Genomic DNA, 15,494 nt, shown 5'->3' with positions numbered 1-15,494 from the left:
TAATTTAAAAGAAGTTGTAGTAGAAATACCTTAGGTATTTGTGGGTTATTCTTTTTCAGTCTAATCAGGATGGGGAATACCCTTAATTGGTATTTTTCATGTAAAGAGAAAATGATGGCACGTGTTAAAAGAGACCCAGAGGTGATTTTTACAAGCTCAGTTTATGTTCCCATTGATTAAAGGCAGTGGGTTTTACCATTTGTTTTGGTAATGTTCCTGCTGCTGCTGCTGCTGCTAAGTCACTTCAGTCGTGTCCGACTCTGTGTGACCCCATAGACAGAAGCCCACCAGGCTTCCCTGTCCCTGGGATTCTCCAGGCAAGAACACTGGAGTGGGTTGCCATTTCCTTCTCCAATGCATGAAAGGAAAAGTGAAAGTGAAGTCGCTCAGTCGTGTCCGACTCTTAGCGACCCCATGGACTGCAGCCCACCAGGCTCCTCCGACCATGGGATTTTCCAGGCGAGAGTACTGGGATGGGTTGCTATTGCCTTCTCCGGTAATGTTCCTAGGCTTTCAGTATTTTTTCACCTCTTTCCAGTATGTTTTTTCAAGAGTACAAAGAGTGAAAAATTCTTATCTGGATCAGAAATTAATGGGGAAATAACTGGCTTAATAATTATTGAGTAAGTCAATCTTTTGTGTTTTTAGACTGTGATCCTGGTACAAAGGTTAAAGTTTTTACCCTAGATCAGACCACAGTGACTGACGGCTATTTCTTATGTAAGCGTCCACTTCCAATTCAGGTGTCACTGTCCATGGAGGTGAATTAAGTTTCCTTTGTTTTTTTAAAATAGTAATTTTTTTGCTTTGACATTGGGAACATTTGAACCTTTTATAGAAAATAAATTTATATTAATTTTTAATTTAACTTGACTGCTGTGAGTTGAATACCTGTCTACTGATAGATTGTTGTGGCTGCTGTAACAGGAGGCCATACAACGGGGAAAGACTATTGTACTTGGTCAGCCTTTTGATGAGCACTGAGGAATTGTCCAAGGTTTTTTGAGTAGGTTAGTAGTAGAGTCTGCGTGGGGCCTTAGGAAGAGTCTTTTGGCAGGAATATGTAGGGTGATGTGGTTGGAGGATGGCTTGGAAAAGGAGAGCCTGCGAGGAGGGCTTGGAAATTACTCTGATGGGAACTAGCGCATGGCCAGGTGGTAGTCGTTGTACAGTAATGGACAGTGTTTTCAGTTGCCTTTCAACGTTATTGTTGAAAGGCAACCCATTATTAAACTTTAAACCTTAGGGATGCATGGTGAAAATCACTCAGTAGTGTAATGTGAGTCCCAGAGACTCTCCCCTGAGTGCCTGGTGATGCAGGGGCAGCCCTTCTTCCCTCCCGTGCTTCAGTTTATCAGGAGTGGAGAAGCTGACTGCTGGAGTGGGAGAGCTTTGCTCTGTTTTCTCACCCCAGCCCAGCAAGGAGCTCGGGCACAGGGCCCTGGGGAAGGCCTTCATTCAAGTTGGGGTCAGGGTGCTATATGCATTTCTCAGCCTTGGCTTGGCAGGTCTCTACCTGCAGGTGGGATGGGGATGCCTTATAAACACAAGGTGACACAAAACCAGAATAAAACAGAGGCTATATCCAGGAGCTGCTGATGGCTCAGCCGTATCTTCTGTCCCATTGGTATAGTTAGAGAACAGATTAGTCCGCTTTGGACAGGAGGAGGCAACCAGCATCCCAACTAGAGGTGCTTTTGTTCATGGTTGCATGGCCAGTCATCTGAATATTACTTTATTTTTAATATTTTTAAAGATTTTTTTTATGTGGACCATTTTTGAAGTCTTTATTGAATTTGTTACAGTATCGCTTCTATGTTCTGTTTTGGTTTTTTTGGTCGAGAGGCATATGGGATCTTAATAGCTCCCCAACCAGGGATTGAACATGCACCCTCTGAACCTTCACCCTACAGGTGAAGTCTTCACTAGACTGCTGGGGAAGCCCCTGAATATTACTTTAGCCTCATGATTATAGGAGGTAGAGCCACTCAGCCAAGAGCAGATTATGGACGGAACAGCAAGACTGGACTAAGCATGTTGGCCTGAGTGATTTGGTACAAAATAATCACACCAGTGGCCCTGTTCAACTTGATTTGTGTTTTTGCTGGCCCATAGAATTAGTGATTAGTGATATAAGAATATTCTTTCAGGCTTCCCTGGTGGCTCAGATGGTAAAGAATCTGCCTGTAATGCGGGAGGACCTAGGTTTGAGGCCTGGGTTGGGAAGATCCCCTGGAGAAGGGAATGGGTACCCACTCCAGTTTTCTTGCCTGGAGAATTGCGTGGACACAGGAGCCTGGCAGGCTACAGTCCATGGGATTGCAAAGAGTCAGACATGACTGAAGTGACTTTGCACACACGCACGCTTGAATATTCTTTCAGATTCACGGCCGATAATAAAGTCAATTAAAGAAACCTGCTTGTGAGCAGAGCTTTGAATAATGAGAATATTTAAATAATTGGATACTAAGATTTATATGGAGTTAATCATCAAGCTTTTTGTTTCAACACTAATTGAAAGAAATTGCACAACCTCCTGCCTTGGTAAATATGTGATTTAGTTTAATCTTGATTCAGGGCCTTGTGTCATTGTAGGGCCGTCGTCCCATACCATGACTTTCTTTCTGTGGTACCTTGTTAATATCTAGAACGTCTCAGAGCTCACAGTGTATCTGACATAAACCAGGCTGCAACACAAAAGGTGTTTTTTTTTTTTTTTTTTTTTGAATAATTTCCCGTCCAGTTGGTTTTGCAGAAATCTGCTTCTTTTTGTTAAGAGCAAATGGTTGACCCCTCCCCTGGAGTGAGAGAGTGGGGAGGAATGGAGTTAGTTTATGACTCCAGTTAGTCGGGATCTAGCAAGTTTGTTTTGCAAGTTTGTGTTCTTGGAAACAAGAAATCATTTTTATTTCTTGTTTATTTTTTTATATTTTGACTGCACCACTTACCATGTGGGATCCTAGTTACCCAACCAGGGGTCACACCTGTCCCCCTTGCATGGGAGTCTTAACCCCTGGGTTGCCAGGGAAGTCCCCGGAATAAGAAATAATTCAAGCCTGGGCCCTAACTTGTAGTTTGAGGAAGAAAGGAGTTACGATCGAGAAGAGATGTGAAGATTGGTGGCTGTTTGGCTGCACGACGTGGAAGATTAAGGGCCGTTCAGTTGGGGAGCACTCATTTCGTGAGAGAGAAGAAACCTTGGTCTTCCCTGGGCGGATAGTCAGGGCTCTGGGGTGTTCTATGTTTGATGCTTGCCGGTGAAGTTCACGGGCAGTTTCTCTTTTGTCTGTTACTGCGCTTTGTCAGCGTCTGTTCCCTTTGTACCTGCAGGGCCGCCTTTTCGCCTATCCTGACACTCACCGCCACCGCCTGGGACCCAACTATCTCCAGATCCCTGTGAACTGTCCCTACCGTGCTCGAGTGGCCAATTACCAACGCGACGGCCCCATGTGCATGATGGACAATCAGGGTACGCCTGAGAAGGGGGCTCGCTCTGAGGGTGCCGGGGGGCGCTGCCGGGCAGGGGTTGGGGCGCCCCGTCAGCCCAGGGGTTTTCAGGCTGCCCCGGGACATGCTGCTTGTGCTCACCACGTATCTCCTGCCCCGCAGTGAAGGTTTCCGCTGCCTGAGGACCCTCTCTACTTTTATCTGTTTTATATGTTTTATTGAGAGTTCGCACCTCAGATTTTACTTGCTGTCCATCTGACAGTGAAAGGCAGGGAGACAGATCTTTCGCACTGGCTGTTGGCAGGGTATCATGCAACTTATGGAGCAGGTTTTTTTTTTTTTTTAATTAATTAATTTTATCACTGACATTGATTTTACTGTGTTTCTTGCCAGTCTTTTCTGAGAATATTTGTTACACATTTAAGATTAGCTTCCCGGGTGGCTCAGATGGTAAAGAGCCTGCCTGCGATGCAGGAGACCTGTGTTCAATCCCTGGGTTGGGAGGATCCCCTGGAGAAGGAAATGGCAACCCATTCCAGTCTTCTTGCCTGGAGAATTCCATGGACAGAGGACCCTGGTTGGCTACAGTCCATGGGATTGCAAAGAGTTGGACATGACTGAGCAACTAACACACAAGATTAGCTTATATATATATATAATTTTGTGCCTTGCATTTTGTTACAATTCTTATCATTAAGCCTCTTCCTAGTATTCAATAAGTTTACATGTTCACTAACTGAGTGTATTGGGTGGTTGCAGTATTTCTGTGCTCTGAGGCTTAACATGTTCGTGTATAATTGCCCAAAGTAGTTGATACTTCTCTGTCTGTCTTCTGTGTTTTTATCCTAAAGTGATTTTTTTTTCACTAATATTCCTTGATTTTTTTGTTATTGAGACTGGTAGTATTAAGTGAAAGTCGCTCAGTCGTGTCTGACTCTTTGCTACCCCATGGACTGTGCAGTCCATGGAATTCTCCAGGCCAGAATACTGGAGTGTATAGCCTTTCCCTTCTCCAGGGGATCTTCCCAACCCAGGGATTGAACCCAGGTCTCCCGCATTGCAGGTGGTAGCTCTTTACCCGGAGCTATCAGGGAAGCCCGGCCGTATTAAAGTGGTTCATATATATTTTGGGATGTCATTAATAAGTAATTGCTTCGTGTTTACTGTTCTTGTTTACTATTACAGTGATGTACATATGAAAAAACTACTTTGACATACCTTTTGCCTAATTTTAAAAGTAGAACGTTTGAACTGTCCCCTTGCAGGTTAATGAAAAAGCTTAATCTTTCACAATAGTCAGTGACTTGAGGCCAACTCCGACTTTGAGTAAAGGTCAGAGCTTATTTGGAAATAAAATTTTAAAGTTACTCAAACTGGCACAGTTCAAAGAACTAATTCTTAGTACAGAAAATCACTGTGATGGCTCGTTATTGGAGAGCTTTGCTTTTCACGTGGACATGGCTGAGCTGGAATTAATTTCTTGGGCTGGTAACTGGACTCCATGGGAGTGGTGCCCCTGCCTTCCTGCGTACGTTTGGTTCCTTTGTCAGTGTGATGTATAGTGTGATGTATCCACTCAGAATTGTCTATTCCAGCAGGGACCTGGGTAAAATCCTAAACCCAGACTGGTTTGTTCAAACCACTTGCTATGTTTTTTCAAGCCATCCTTTCTGTTTAGGCAGTGTGTATTCAGATAATGCAAGTTTCTGTTAACATCAGCTGAAGCAGAGTATAGTTGGGAAAATAAACATGCCAAAAGGAAAAAAAAAGCCTTATAATTTATTCTGGAAGTCTTAATACATGTTTTGATTGCATTTGTCATTATTTTTCCTTAGTCCAGAGAAATCGGTGGTGACATATTAGAAATATCAAAGTTAAAAAAAGTATTTTAAAAATATATCTGTAGAGAGAAGCAAAAGTGAAGCTGTTGGGTTGGTTGGCCAAAAAGTTCGTTTGGGTTTTTCTGTAAGATGTTAAACGGAGAACCCAAACAAACTTTTCTTGCCAGCCCAATAGAATTAAATAAAGTCGTAGTCAGTAAAGGAAGGATACCCCAAGCATCTTAAACACCTTTAAGAAATAGTGAAGTAGAGTCTGTGATGGGAATGTAGTATGTGCTGGAATGGAGAAGTCAAAAATTCCAGATTCCGGACCCAGCACTGACCACGACATCACCCCGCAGCAGTCAGCGAGCATCTCAGAGCTCAGTCCGTGTGTCTGGTGACTGAAAGAGCAGAGCTGGAACTTTGAGCTGCTCCCAGGAATTCCGTGGTTCCATGTTTGAACTACGCCCAGGCCCGATTGAAACCCTCCAATTTGAAATGTGTCTTTGGGTGTCATCTTCTGTGGGGGCCAAACCAAACCTATATACATGTATTTGTCCTGGTAAGCATCAGAAGACTGTAGAGATGGGGCCATCTGAGTGTTCAAAGGGAACTTGGGATCTCTCCTGTAAGACGCAGAGGGAGACGGACATGCGAGCAGATGACAGTATTCTCTAAGAATCTGGGTGCTGTTTATAGCTAAATATGGGGAGTTAAAAGCAATATGTGCATGGCATGTGCACACACGCATGTGTGCACACACACACACACATATAATTGTCACTTGAATTTGTTTCTTATTTTGTTGACTATTTGTAGACTTCATTTTTCTTCTCCCCAAGTGAATATATGTGGTTTTCCTTTAAAGGTGGGGCTCCAAATTACTACCCCAATAGCTTTAGTGCTCCCGAGCATCAGCCTTTTGCCCTGGAACATAGGACCCACTTTTCTGGGGATGTACAGCGCTTCAACAGTGCCAGCGATGACAATGTCACTCAGGTAATGGCTCCTTTGTCTGCTGTGAGAGTTGCTTGGTCATTCTTCTCAATGTCTGCATATATTCCCCTTTTAAAGTGTCTAATATGTCTCAAATTGAATTCAGGGACAACATCTTTATTCATAACTCAGTTCCCATATTAGATGGAGTTGAAAATAGAGTCTCAGATTATCTTTTTATTTTTTCATATGCAGATATCCAGCGTTCAGTACTAAATTGTCAGGCATACCCAACACTTAAGACCTTACATCTGAAAAATCAAGAGGGAGGAAAAAAAAAACAAAATTGGCAGGAGAAGCAAACCTGCTAGAGATCCAGATAGTGAAATTGTCAGATACAGGTTTTAAAGTAACTGCAAATAATATTTTTAGGAAAATAGAAGAGAGATGATGACATGAAGCATTATTGAGAACTTTAATCTATAAAAAAAGAATTGAGAGAACATCCCTAGCAGTCCAGTAGTTAAGACTCTGCATTTCTACTGCAGGGGGTGTAGGTTCGATCCCTGGTTGGGGAACTAAGAACCCTCAAGCTGTGCAGTGCGTCCAATAAAATAAAATAAAATTTAAAAAATTGAATGGACATACTGAACTGGAAAATGAACAACTAAAGTTAAGCATTTAGTAAATGAGTTTAAAAGGTGATTAAACATAACTGAAGAGAGGATTACTGAACTGGCAGACGGAGCAGTAGATGTTATCAAGACTCACTCATGAAGGGAGAAAAAAAGAACTTCCCTTCGTTATGAGAAACCATTTAGAGATGGAGAATGCAAGCCACAGTTTGTTTTCCTCTAAATAACAAACAACACACGTACAGTTCATATAAGGAACTCCCACACAGCAATAAGAAAAAGTCAGACAAATGAATATAAAGAAAAATGGGCAAGAGACTTGAATAGGCACTTCACAAAAGAAGTATCCAAATGACTGGAAAACATACAGAAAGGTCATTTATTTCATTAGTCATCAGGCATATACAAAATAAAACTAAAAAGAGACACTACTACAAATGCACAAGAATGATGAGACTTAAAAAGACTGTGTGCCAAGTATTTGTAAAATAAGAAACAGCTCTCACATAAGTGTAAATTGGTTCAGGTGTTTTGGAGACCTGGTTGTCAGTATCCACTGAAGCTAAATATGTACATGTCTTTTGACCTAGTAAGTACACTCTTAAACATAGATTCCAAATAGAAGTGTGTACATATGCGCAGCAGGAGACAGGTACAACAGTTTGTTCATATCATCCAAGTATTCATCAATGAAAGCTTGGATAAATAAACCGTAGTATATTCCCACAGTGTACAGCAGCGAAGACTAATGAAGTATTCCAACAAGCAGTAACACAGATGAATCTTACAAACATGAAATTGAACAATAGAATGAGAATATAGACCACGTGATTCCATTTGTATACATTTCCATGAGAAGTAAAGAAAAACATTTGTAATAATAGAAGTAAAACCACTGGGGAGTCAGTTGGAGAAGGGGGACTGGGAGGAGGGGTATGGTAGGGGCATTTCTGAGATGTGAGCGGTGTTCTCTCTTGATCTGGGTGGTTGTGACACATCAGTGTCCCCCGAAAAATCACAGTGAACTTCACACTTATGTTTGGCACCCTTAGTGCAGACATATTACACTTAAAAAGAAAAAAAAAAAAAGTCATTCTCTCACTTTGTACAGACTATTAAAAATGTCACTTTCTCGTTAATAGGAATTTGGTCCTACTCTTAAAGGTCTGTGGTTAAAGTGTTGGAGTGGGTAGATTAGCTCAGCATCCTCATCTGGTTATAGAGTGGAACAGCTGTCTCCTCTGTGGAGTCCATGCCCTCCTGTAGCGAGCAGCCAAGCTGTGTGTGATTGGTGGTGGTTAGCCAGGCATGTGCTGTGCTGGGCTTAGTTGCTCAGTTGTGTCCAACTCTTTGTGACCCCATGGGCTGCAGCCCACCAGGCTCCTTTGTCCATGGGATTCTCCAGGTAGAAATACTGGAGTGGGTTGCTGTTTGCTACTCCAGGAGATCTTCCCGGCCCAGGGATCGAACCTGGGTCTCCCAAGTTGCAGGCAGATTGTTTACTATTTGAGTCACTAGAGTTTATGATGTGACCATTCAGACTGGAGTGGGGTGATACCTCATTGTAGTTTTGATCTGTATTTCTCTAATAATTAGCAATGTTCAGCACTTTTTTCATGTCTGTTGGCCATCCGTATATCTTCTTTAAAGAAATGTCTAATTAGATCTTCCCAAATGCAGTACTTTGATTGGATTATGTTAATATGGAAAACTCTAAAGATTTTTAAACTTTAATATAAGATTTAAAGTTTGCTCAAATTTTAAAAATAGTATTATATTCTGATATTTGGTAACTTATAAAAACTGTAAAGTTTTGATATTTTATAAATTTGCTACCTTGGATAATTTGATGTTTTTGGACTTTATAAACATTAGGAGAACAGTACATAGAATAGTGCACCGGAGTGCATTATAGATATGTGAGTAATAAATACTTGCTCAATGAATGAATGAATGAAATGTTGAATAGAGTCAGAGTGATAACTGAGAAATGGCTGATTTCAGAAATGAGCAGAGGCTGATAGGACTCGTACGTATTACTTTGCTCTAACTTTTAATTTTAACCTTCTGATATTCATTTTAGAAGTAAACTTAGTAATGTAAGCGAAATACCACTATTAACATCTGTCTTCTCTAAGAAATCTTGGCTTCTGAGTAGCTACGAACCTAATTAGTGAGTTAGGGTGTGTCCTCCTTGGTTCTTGGTGAACTGAACAGAGGTTGTATTGTGCTCAGCTTGCATTTGATGACAGCACATTCTGTCCTTGTCTGTATTAGGGTGTGGTCACATTTTTAATTGTAGGCTACACTGCCTTTTATTTATAAGAGATTTATAGGCAGTGACCACAAAAGACATTATTAAAAAGAAGTTATGAGCTATTATCTTCCTTTTTTTTTGGCCATGCCCCGCAGTATATGGGCTCTCAGTTCCCTGACCAGGGATTGAACCCATGCCTGCCAGATTGGAAGCGTGGAGTCTTAACCCCTGGATGGCCAGGGAAGTCCCCTGTTATCTTCCTGATTGACTTAAAACAAAAAGTGAGGAACTCAACATGTGACAGTTTCATCAATAGTTTCAAATTCTTCTTAAATTGCAAAGCCTTTTTTCATTCTTATAGCAATGAGAAATCTTGCGTCTTCATTTCAAAAGTGGGATTTGGGGTCAGTTTTGTTCGTGATAAAATAGTTATCTGATTCCCTGCCCTCTGTTTTCAATGAGCAGGTGCGGGATTTCTATTTGAAAGTACTGAATGAGGAGCAGAGGAAACGCCTGTGTGAGAACATTGCAGGCCATCTCAAAGATGCACAACTTTTCATCCAGAAGAAAGCGGTGAGTGATACTTTGTAAGCCAAACAGTGTCACCTGCTGGCAGGATGGGAGAGTGCAGCTGTGGGAGAAAAACCTTCTAAAGAACTGTCATTTCTATTTTACTTGAGTTAAGCAAACTTAAAAAAAATGAGTATGACTCCTCAATCAACCTGATTCTGTTCTTTCTGTGGCTTACCTCCAGTAGATACACCATATCCGTTAATCGCTTACTCTTTGTCCTGTGTGTAATAATTTAGTTTAGGGCCAATCGTCTCCTAATGCTATTCAATCTGACTGTAGCCAAGTTCCATGTTAAGAGAGTAATGTCCGGTTTCAAAATGTGGGTCCTGCCACAGTTTTGCTTAGACTTTAGATGATAAGAAATATAGATTACATCTTTGTGATTTGAAGTCTGCCTGACGACTTAATGTTATGATACCCAACCTGCCTTCAGAAGCAACTAGAAACATGCGGTTTTCTGGGGTAAAAACCGAGCTGCTTCCAAGGCTCAGGCTGACCTTTTGAGCGAAGGCGTCCCAGGGCACTGCTGATGGTAGCTCGTTGTGCTGTGTGCTCACTGTTCGTTTCCTGACTGCCCCGGGGTCAGCCTCTCACAAATTTCAGAGCCCTTGACTCTTGGCCGCTGCTTCTCCGTTCATAAGGGCAGCTCTGGGGCGTGTTCTAGGCGCTTTCTCTGCAGGCAGAGTGCTATAAACCGTGTTTGATGAGCGTGTGTATGAAAGATAACCCTTTGGTTCCCTGCACACTGGCACTTCTCGCTGTCTCGCTCAGGCAGAGAGCCTGACAGTTGCTCTTTGAGATAGATGGGACGGTTTTTTTCTCATCTTTCTCAGAAGAACGAGTAAGACTGTTTGTAAGCAGAGAATTGGGCTCAAACTCTTGGCCTTCTCCTCTCACATACGCTAAAGCTGCCTGGCCTCCGTGGGTTCTTGATGTCCTACCTCCTGCTGTCTGCTAGGGATCAGCCCCTGGTCAGGAATTCCTCCTTGAAGTGTGCAGAGCTGCCCAGCACGGGCCAGCGTTTGTACACCTCACTTTATTTTTAATTGGCGTATAACTGCTCTACAACGTTGTGTTCGTTTCTGGTGTACAACAAAGCGAATCAGGTGTATGGATGCATATACCCCCTCCTTCTTCAGCCACCCCCCCAACCCCGGCCCCATCCTTCCCGTCTAGGTCAGCAATGAGCTGAGCTCCCCATACTGGACGGTAGCTTCCCACCAGCTATCTACCTTATACCTGGTGTATACAGCTACCTGTAAATTCAGGCAGTGTTGGGGCCCGTTTGCTAATACAAATCACCATAACTTGTTGCATTCCTCCGAGGTCCGCTCTTTACCTGCTGTAAATAGAGCTCACCTCCTAATGCATTTTTCTCACCATACGAGGTAGATTTAATCGACTCATTTGTTTTTATGGGAGTGGATACTGAACTCTATGAGGTAGACTTGATTGTCTCACCTGTTCCATGAGGCGTGGGTGTTGAAGCTCAGGCGAATGACTTATCCAGGGCTGCTCAGCCAGTACACCTAAGTCCTACTTCGTGTTGTTAAATGCTGTGTGGCTCTGCCTCCTGTGGATGCGTCCCTCGTCCCTTCTGGAGTAAGTCCCGTGAAGCAGACACTAGGGACTGGTGTGGTAGGGGGCTAGGGTGATGTTCACATGGTTTTCATTTGGTTTCAGGTTAAGAACTTCAGTGATGTCCATCCTGAATATGGCTCCCGCATCCAGGCTCTTTTGGACAAATACAATGAGGAGAAACCGAAGGTGAGCCCAGAGCAGCCCGGCTGTGTGTGTGTGATACACAGGGGGTGTGTGTCATGGAGGGGCACAGTGGGGTTTTCTCTGACAGTGATTCTCCTCAGGGACAACCATTCAGTTTCTTAAGCAGCTGTTCACAATCTCAGTTGAGACATAAAGAACTCACCTGGAAAGTACAACCCCTTCATTTAAGCCCTGGGCCATATAGGGTTCTGGGGGGTGTGTGTGTCCATGTAAGATTCTGGTGTGTGTGTGTGTGTGTGTGTGTGTCCATATAAGATTCTGGTGTGTGTGTGTGTCCATGTAAGATTCTGGTGTGTGTGTGTGTGTCCATATAAGATTCTGGGGTGTATGTGTGTGTCCATATAAGATTCTGGGGTGTGTGTGTGTGTGTGTGTGTGTGTGTGTGTGTGTGTCCATCCATGGAAGATTCTGGGGTGTGTGTGTGTGTGTGTGTCCATATAAGATTCTGGGGTGTGTGTGTGTGTGTCCATGGAAGATTGTGGGGGGGTGTGTGTGTGTCCATATAAGATTCTGGGGTGTGTGTGTGTGTCTGTATGTGTGTGTGTGTCCATATAAGGTTCTGGTGTGTGTGTGTGTGTCCATGTAAGATTTTGGGGTGTGTGTGTGTATGTGTGTGTCCATATACGATTCTGGTGTGTGTGTGTGTGTGTCCATATAAGATTCTGGTGTGTGTGTGTGTGTGTCTGTATGTGTGTCTGTGTGTGTGTCCATAAAAGATTCTGGTGTGTATGTGTGTGTCTGTGTGTGTATGTGTCCCTATAAGATTCTGGTGTGTGTGTGTGTGTGTGTGTGTGTGTGTGTGTCCATATAAGATTCTGGTGTGTGTCTGTGTGTGTGTCTATGTGTGTGTGTGTCCATATAAGATTCTGGGGTGTGTGTGTGTGTGTCCATATATGATTCTGTTGTGTGTGTGTCCATATAAGATTCTGGTGTGTGTGTGTGTGTGTGTGTGTGTGTCCATATAAGATTCTGGGGTGTGTGTGTGTGTCCATATAAGATTCTGGTGTGTGTGTGTGTGTGTGTGTGTCCATATAAGATTCTGATGTGTGTGTGTCCATAAAAGATACTGGGGTGTGTGTGTGTGTGTGTGTGTGTCCATAAAAGATTCTGGGGGGTGTGTCTGTCTGTGTGTGTGTGTGTCCATATAAGATTCTGGTGTGTATGTGTGTGATGTCCAACTCTTTGCGACCCCACCAGGTTCCTCTGTCCATGGGATTCTCCAGGCAAGGATATTGGAGTGGGTTGTCATCTCCTACTCCACAGGGGCTATAGTCCATAGGGTCGCAAAGAGCTGGACACAATTGAAGCGACTTAGCACATATGCTTATAAGACAATCTAAGGTGGACAAATTCTGCATTGTTATTTTCACTTGAGCACAAATGAAAGCAGAAATAAGTACTGAGTCTCTGCCCGAGTGAGTTAATTAACCTGCTGGTCTTGCCCTTTTGAAACAGAACGCAGTTCACACCTATGTGCAGCATGGGTCTCACTTGTCTGCAAGGGAGAAAGCTAATCTCTGAGGGTCGGGGACCCTGATCCTGCACCACATTGCCGTCCGCTTATGAAGCAAAGCATGCTGTTCACACCTGTAGCCACTGATCGCTGGATGAAGATTCTCCTGCACCAGACGTGCAAATGCAAGTTTGTGTCTGTAAAATGATAATCCAGATTTCTATAGCAAATGATGTAACAATGGCTTTTAATCCTACTTTCCTGTGGGTGAATGAAGGTTAGGGCTTAACAATCATTTAAAAGAAACATGTATTTGCTTTTGACAGCTGATTATTCACTTAAAATGACTAGAATGAAAGTTTCTAGCAGAAATATGATTTTATTTGACAAGAAAAAGTCTTGGTGACATTAATGTTTACATATCATCTCATGGGCTATTTTATAAAAATATGACTGTAATTATATAAGAAGAAAAGATAAAGATAACTTACTGAGAAATTTTAATTTTTCTAAGTTCCCATGAAGAAGAACACATTGGTGTCTTTTGAAAATAACTTCAGCACCATCTTGGCTTAATGTTTATTCCTGCTTTGAATTAATCAGATTTTTAAAAACTTGAATTACATTTATCCTGATACAGCACTGATTTTGCAGTAGGCTTATTTGTAATTGCTTTTCTTTTTCCAATAAAATAATCTGTAAATAGAAATAGAAGACTGGTGTTTGATTTCTTTAGTCTCCATGTATAACTTGGAGTGTCTCAAGATTCTTAATCTGAATATCATGTTATTAGATTGTTGTTGTTTAGTTGCTTAGTCATGTCCAACTCTTTTGCGACCCCACGGACGGTAGCCAGACTCCTCTGTCAATGGGATTTCCCAGGCAAGAATGCTGGAATGGGTTGCCATTTCCTTCTCAGGGGATCTTTCTGACCCAGGGATTGAACCTGTGTCTCCTGCATTGGCAGGCAGATTCTCTACTGCTGAGCCACAAGGGACGCCCCCCTGTTATCAGATACTTACCCTTAAAATTGAAAATACTGGTTTCACAAGGATAGTGTATTATTTTTTTAAACCAATAGCCTTTATATACAGCTTCTGAGGTACAGGGGACCAGAACTTTATTCTATTGGGAAAAACAGCAAATTTCCCAGTTTTGAAAGTTACTTAGGGGTCCTGGAGCAGATGAGCGCAGAATATTTAGGCAGAAACGCGAGGAGGGGGTGGGATCACGGGGCAGGAGGAGTATCTCAGCCAAGAAAATTATGCATGCCTTAGGGAAGCTCTGAGAGAATGGCTGTGGAAGCTCTCCACTGTGGTTTGAATCCATGGGGAATTGATCACCCTGCCCATAGTGAAGGTATTAAACTATAAATTGAAGGCGAAGGTGTTGAGTCTCAATCCATTAAAAATAAAACTTTCCAGAAGGTGCTTGACCAAAAAGGAACCCCCAAGCGACTGCAGACAGAAGCCAAGACAACTAAGTCGGCTACGGTGAAGCTGCCAAAACCAGTGGCCCTGCGGACCCAGCACGATGTCTGCAAGTGGCTGAAGAAACATTGTCCGAATCAGTATCGGCTCTACAGTGAGTCATTCAAACAGCGCGACATAACTGGGTGAGCCCTGCTGAGATTTACAGACAAAAAGCTTGAGCGAACGGGGATCGCCCAGGAGAACCTCCGGCAGCTCATCTTGCAACAGGTGCTCCAGCTGAAGGTGCGCGAAGAAGTCAGACACCTACAGTTACTCACGCAAGCCTCAGCCGAGGGTTCTCCATAAATAGCCTTCCAAGCTGCTGTCCTGCCAGTCAATACGAACATGGCCTGCTCCTCACAGAAAGACTAACTCATGGCACGGCCAGAAGATATCCTTGGAGCATTGACAGATTAACCAGATTAACTGGAAAACCACCCATTCAGTCAAGATTACCGGCTTTGGGAAATCTTAGTTTGCTCTGGATTTTTAAGTGAGGTGCATAATATACAGTGCCAACTTGTTCCAAGTGGTCATTGGCAGACCATTAGCTGGAAAATTGCCTCCAGTTTTCATCACTGCATAACTGAGGCTCCGTTTGGGGAGCTGTCTGTGCTCTTCACTACAGGTCCTGTTTAGCATGGTAACTACTGGATTATTTTATTATGTGTGCAGATGGCATGATGTGTTAGAAAACAAAAATTACAGCAGTCCTGCAATCTCAGTGGAAGTGTTCACAATATTATGCCCTGGTAGGAGTATAAACATGTCTCGATTGTGTTAAAAAAAAAAAAAAACAAAGTTACTTAAATCTCCTGTTTATTAGCTTGCTTCTTTTTATCTGATTATGAGTTTTAACTTCTTTGAATTTTATTTTTCCCTTTCTTTCCAGTTTTATTGATATGTAATTGGCATAGAGCACTGTATAAGTTTAAGGTATATAGTATAATGATTCAACTCACATAAATAATGAAATGGTTATCACAATAAGTTTAATTAATGGGAATTCCCTGGCAGTCCAGTGGTTAGGACTTGATGCTCTAGTCATGGGCCCAGGTTTGATCCTTGGTTGGGAAACTAAGATTCCATATGTTGTGTGGTGAGGTCAAAATA

At 42.6% G+C, this 15,494-nt stretch overlaps 1 protein-coding gene and 1 pseudogene across 1 annotated transcript in view; both read left to right on the top strand.

The window, feature by feature from the left end:
* Positions 1 to 13,623, top strand: part of CAT (catalase) — a 36,500-nt gene extending 22,877 nt beyond the window's left edge. The window contains exons 9-13 of the mRNA XM_065943904.1: positions 3,331 to 3,469; positions 6,139 to 6,269; positions 9,564 to 9,671; positions 11,355 to 11,438; positions 12,912 to 13,623. Coding sequence (XP_065799976.1) covers positions 3,331 to 3,469; positions 6,139 to 6,269; positions 9,564 to 9,671; positions 11,355 to 11,438; positions 12,912 to 12,977 — 528 coding nt within the window. The 3' untranslated portion in view covers positions 12,978 to 13,623. The remainder of the gene's footprint in view (positions 1 to 3,330; positions 3,470 to 6,138; positions 6,270 to 9,563; positions 9,672 to 11,354; positions 11,439 to 12,911) is intronic.
* Positions 13,624 to 14,114: 491 nt separating this feature from the next.
* LOC136175247 (sterile alpha motif domain-containing protein 12 pseudogene) lies at positions 14,115 to 14,687 on the top strand (annotated as a pseudogene).
* The last annotated feature ends 807 nt before the right edge of the window (positions 14,688 to 15,494 follow it).

Source organism: Muntiacus reevesi, chromosome 9 (assembly GCF_963930625.1).
Source record: "Muntiacus reevesi chromosome 9, mMunRee1.1, whole genome shotgun sequence".
NCBI classification, from domain to species: Eukaryota; Metazoa; Chordata; class Mammalia; order Artiodactyla; family Cervidae; genus Muntiacus; species Muntiacus reevesi.
Note: the sequence above shows the minus strand (reverse complement) of the source record. Positions and strands in the feature narration are given on the sequence as shown.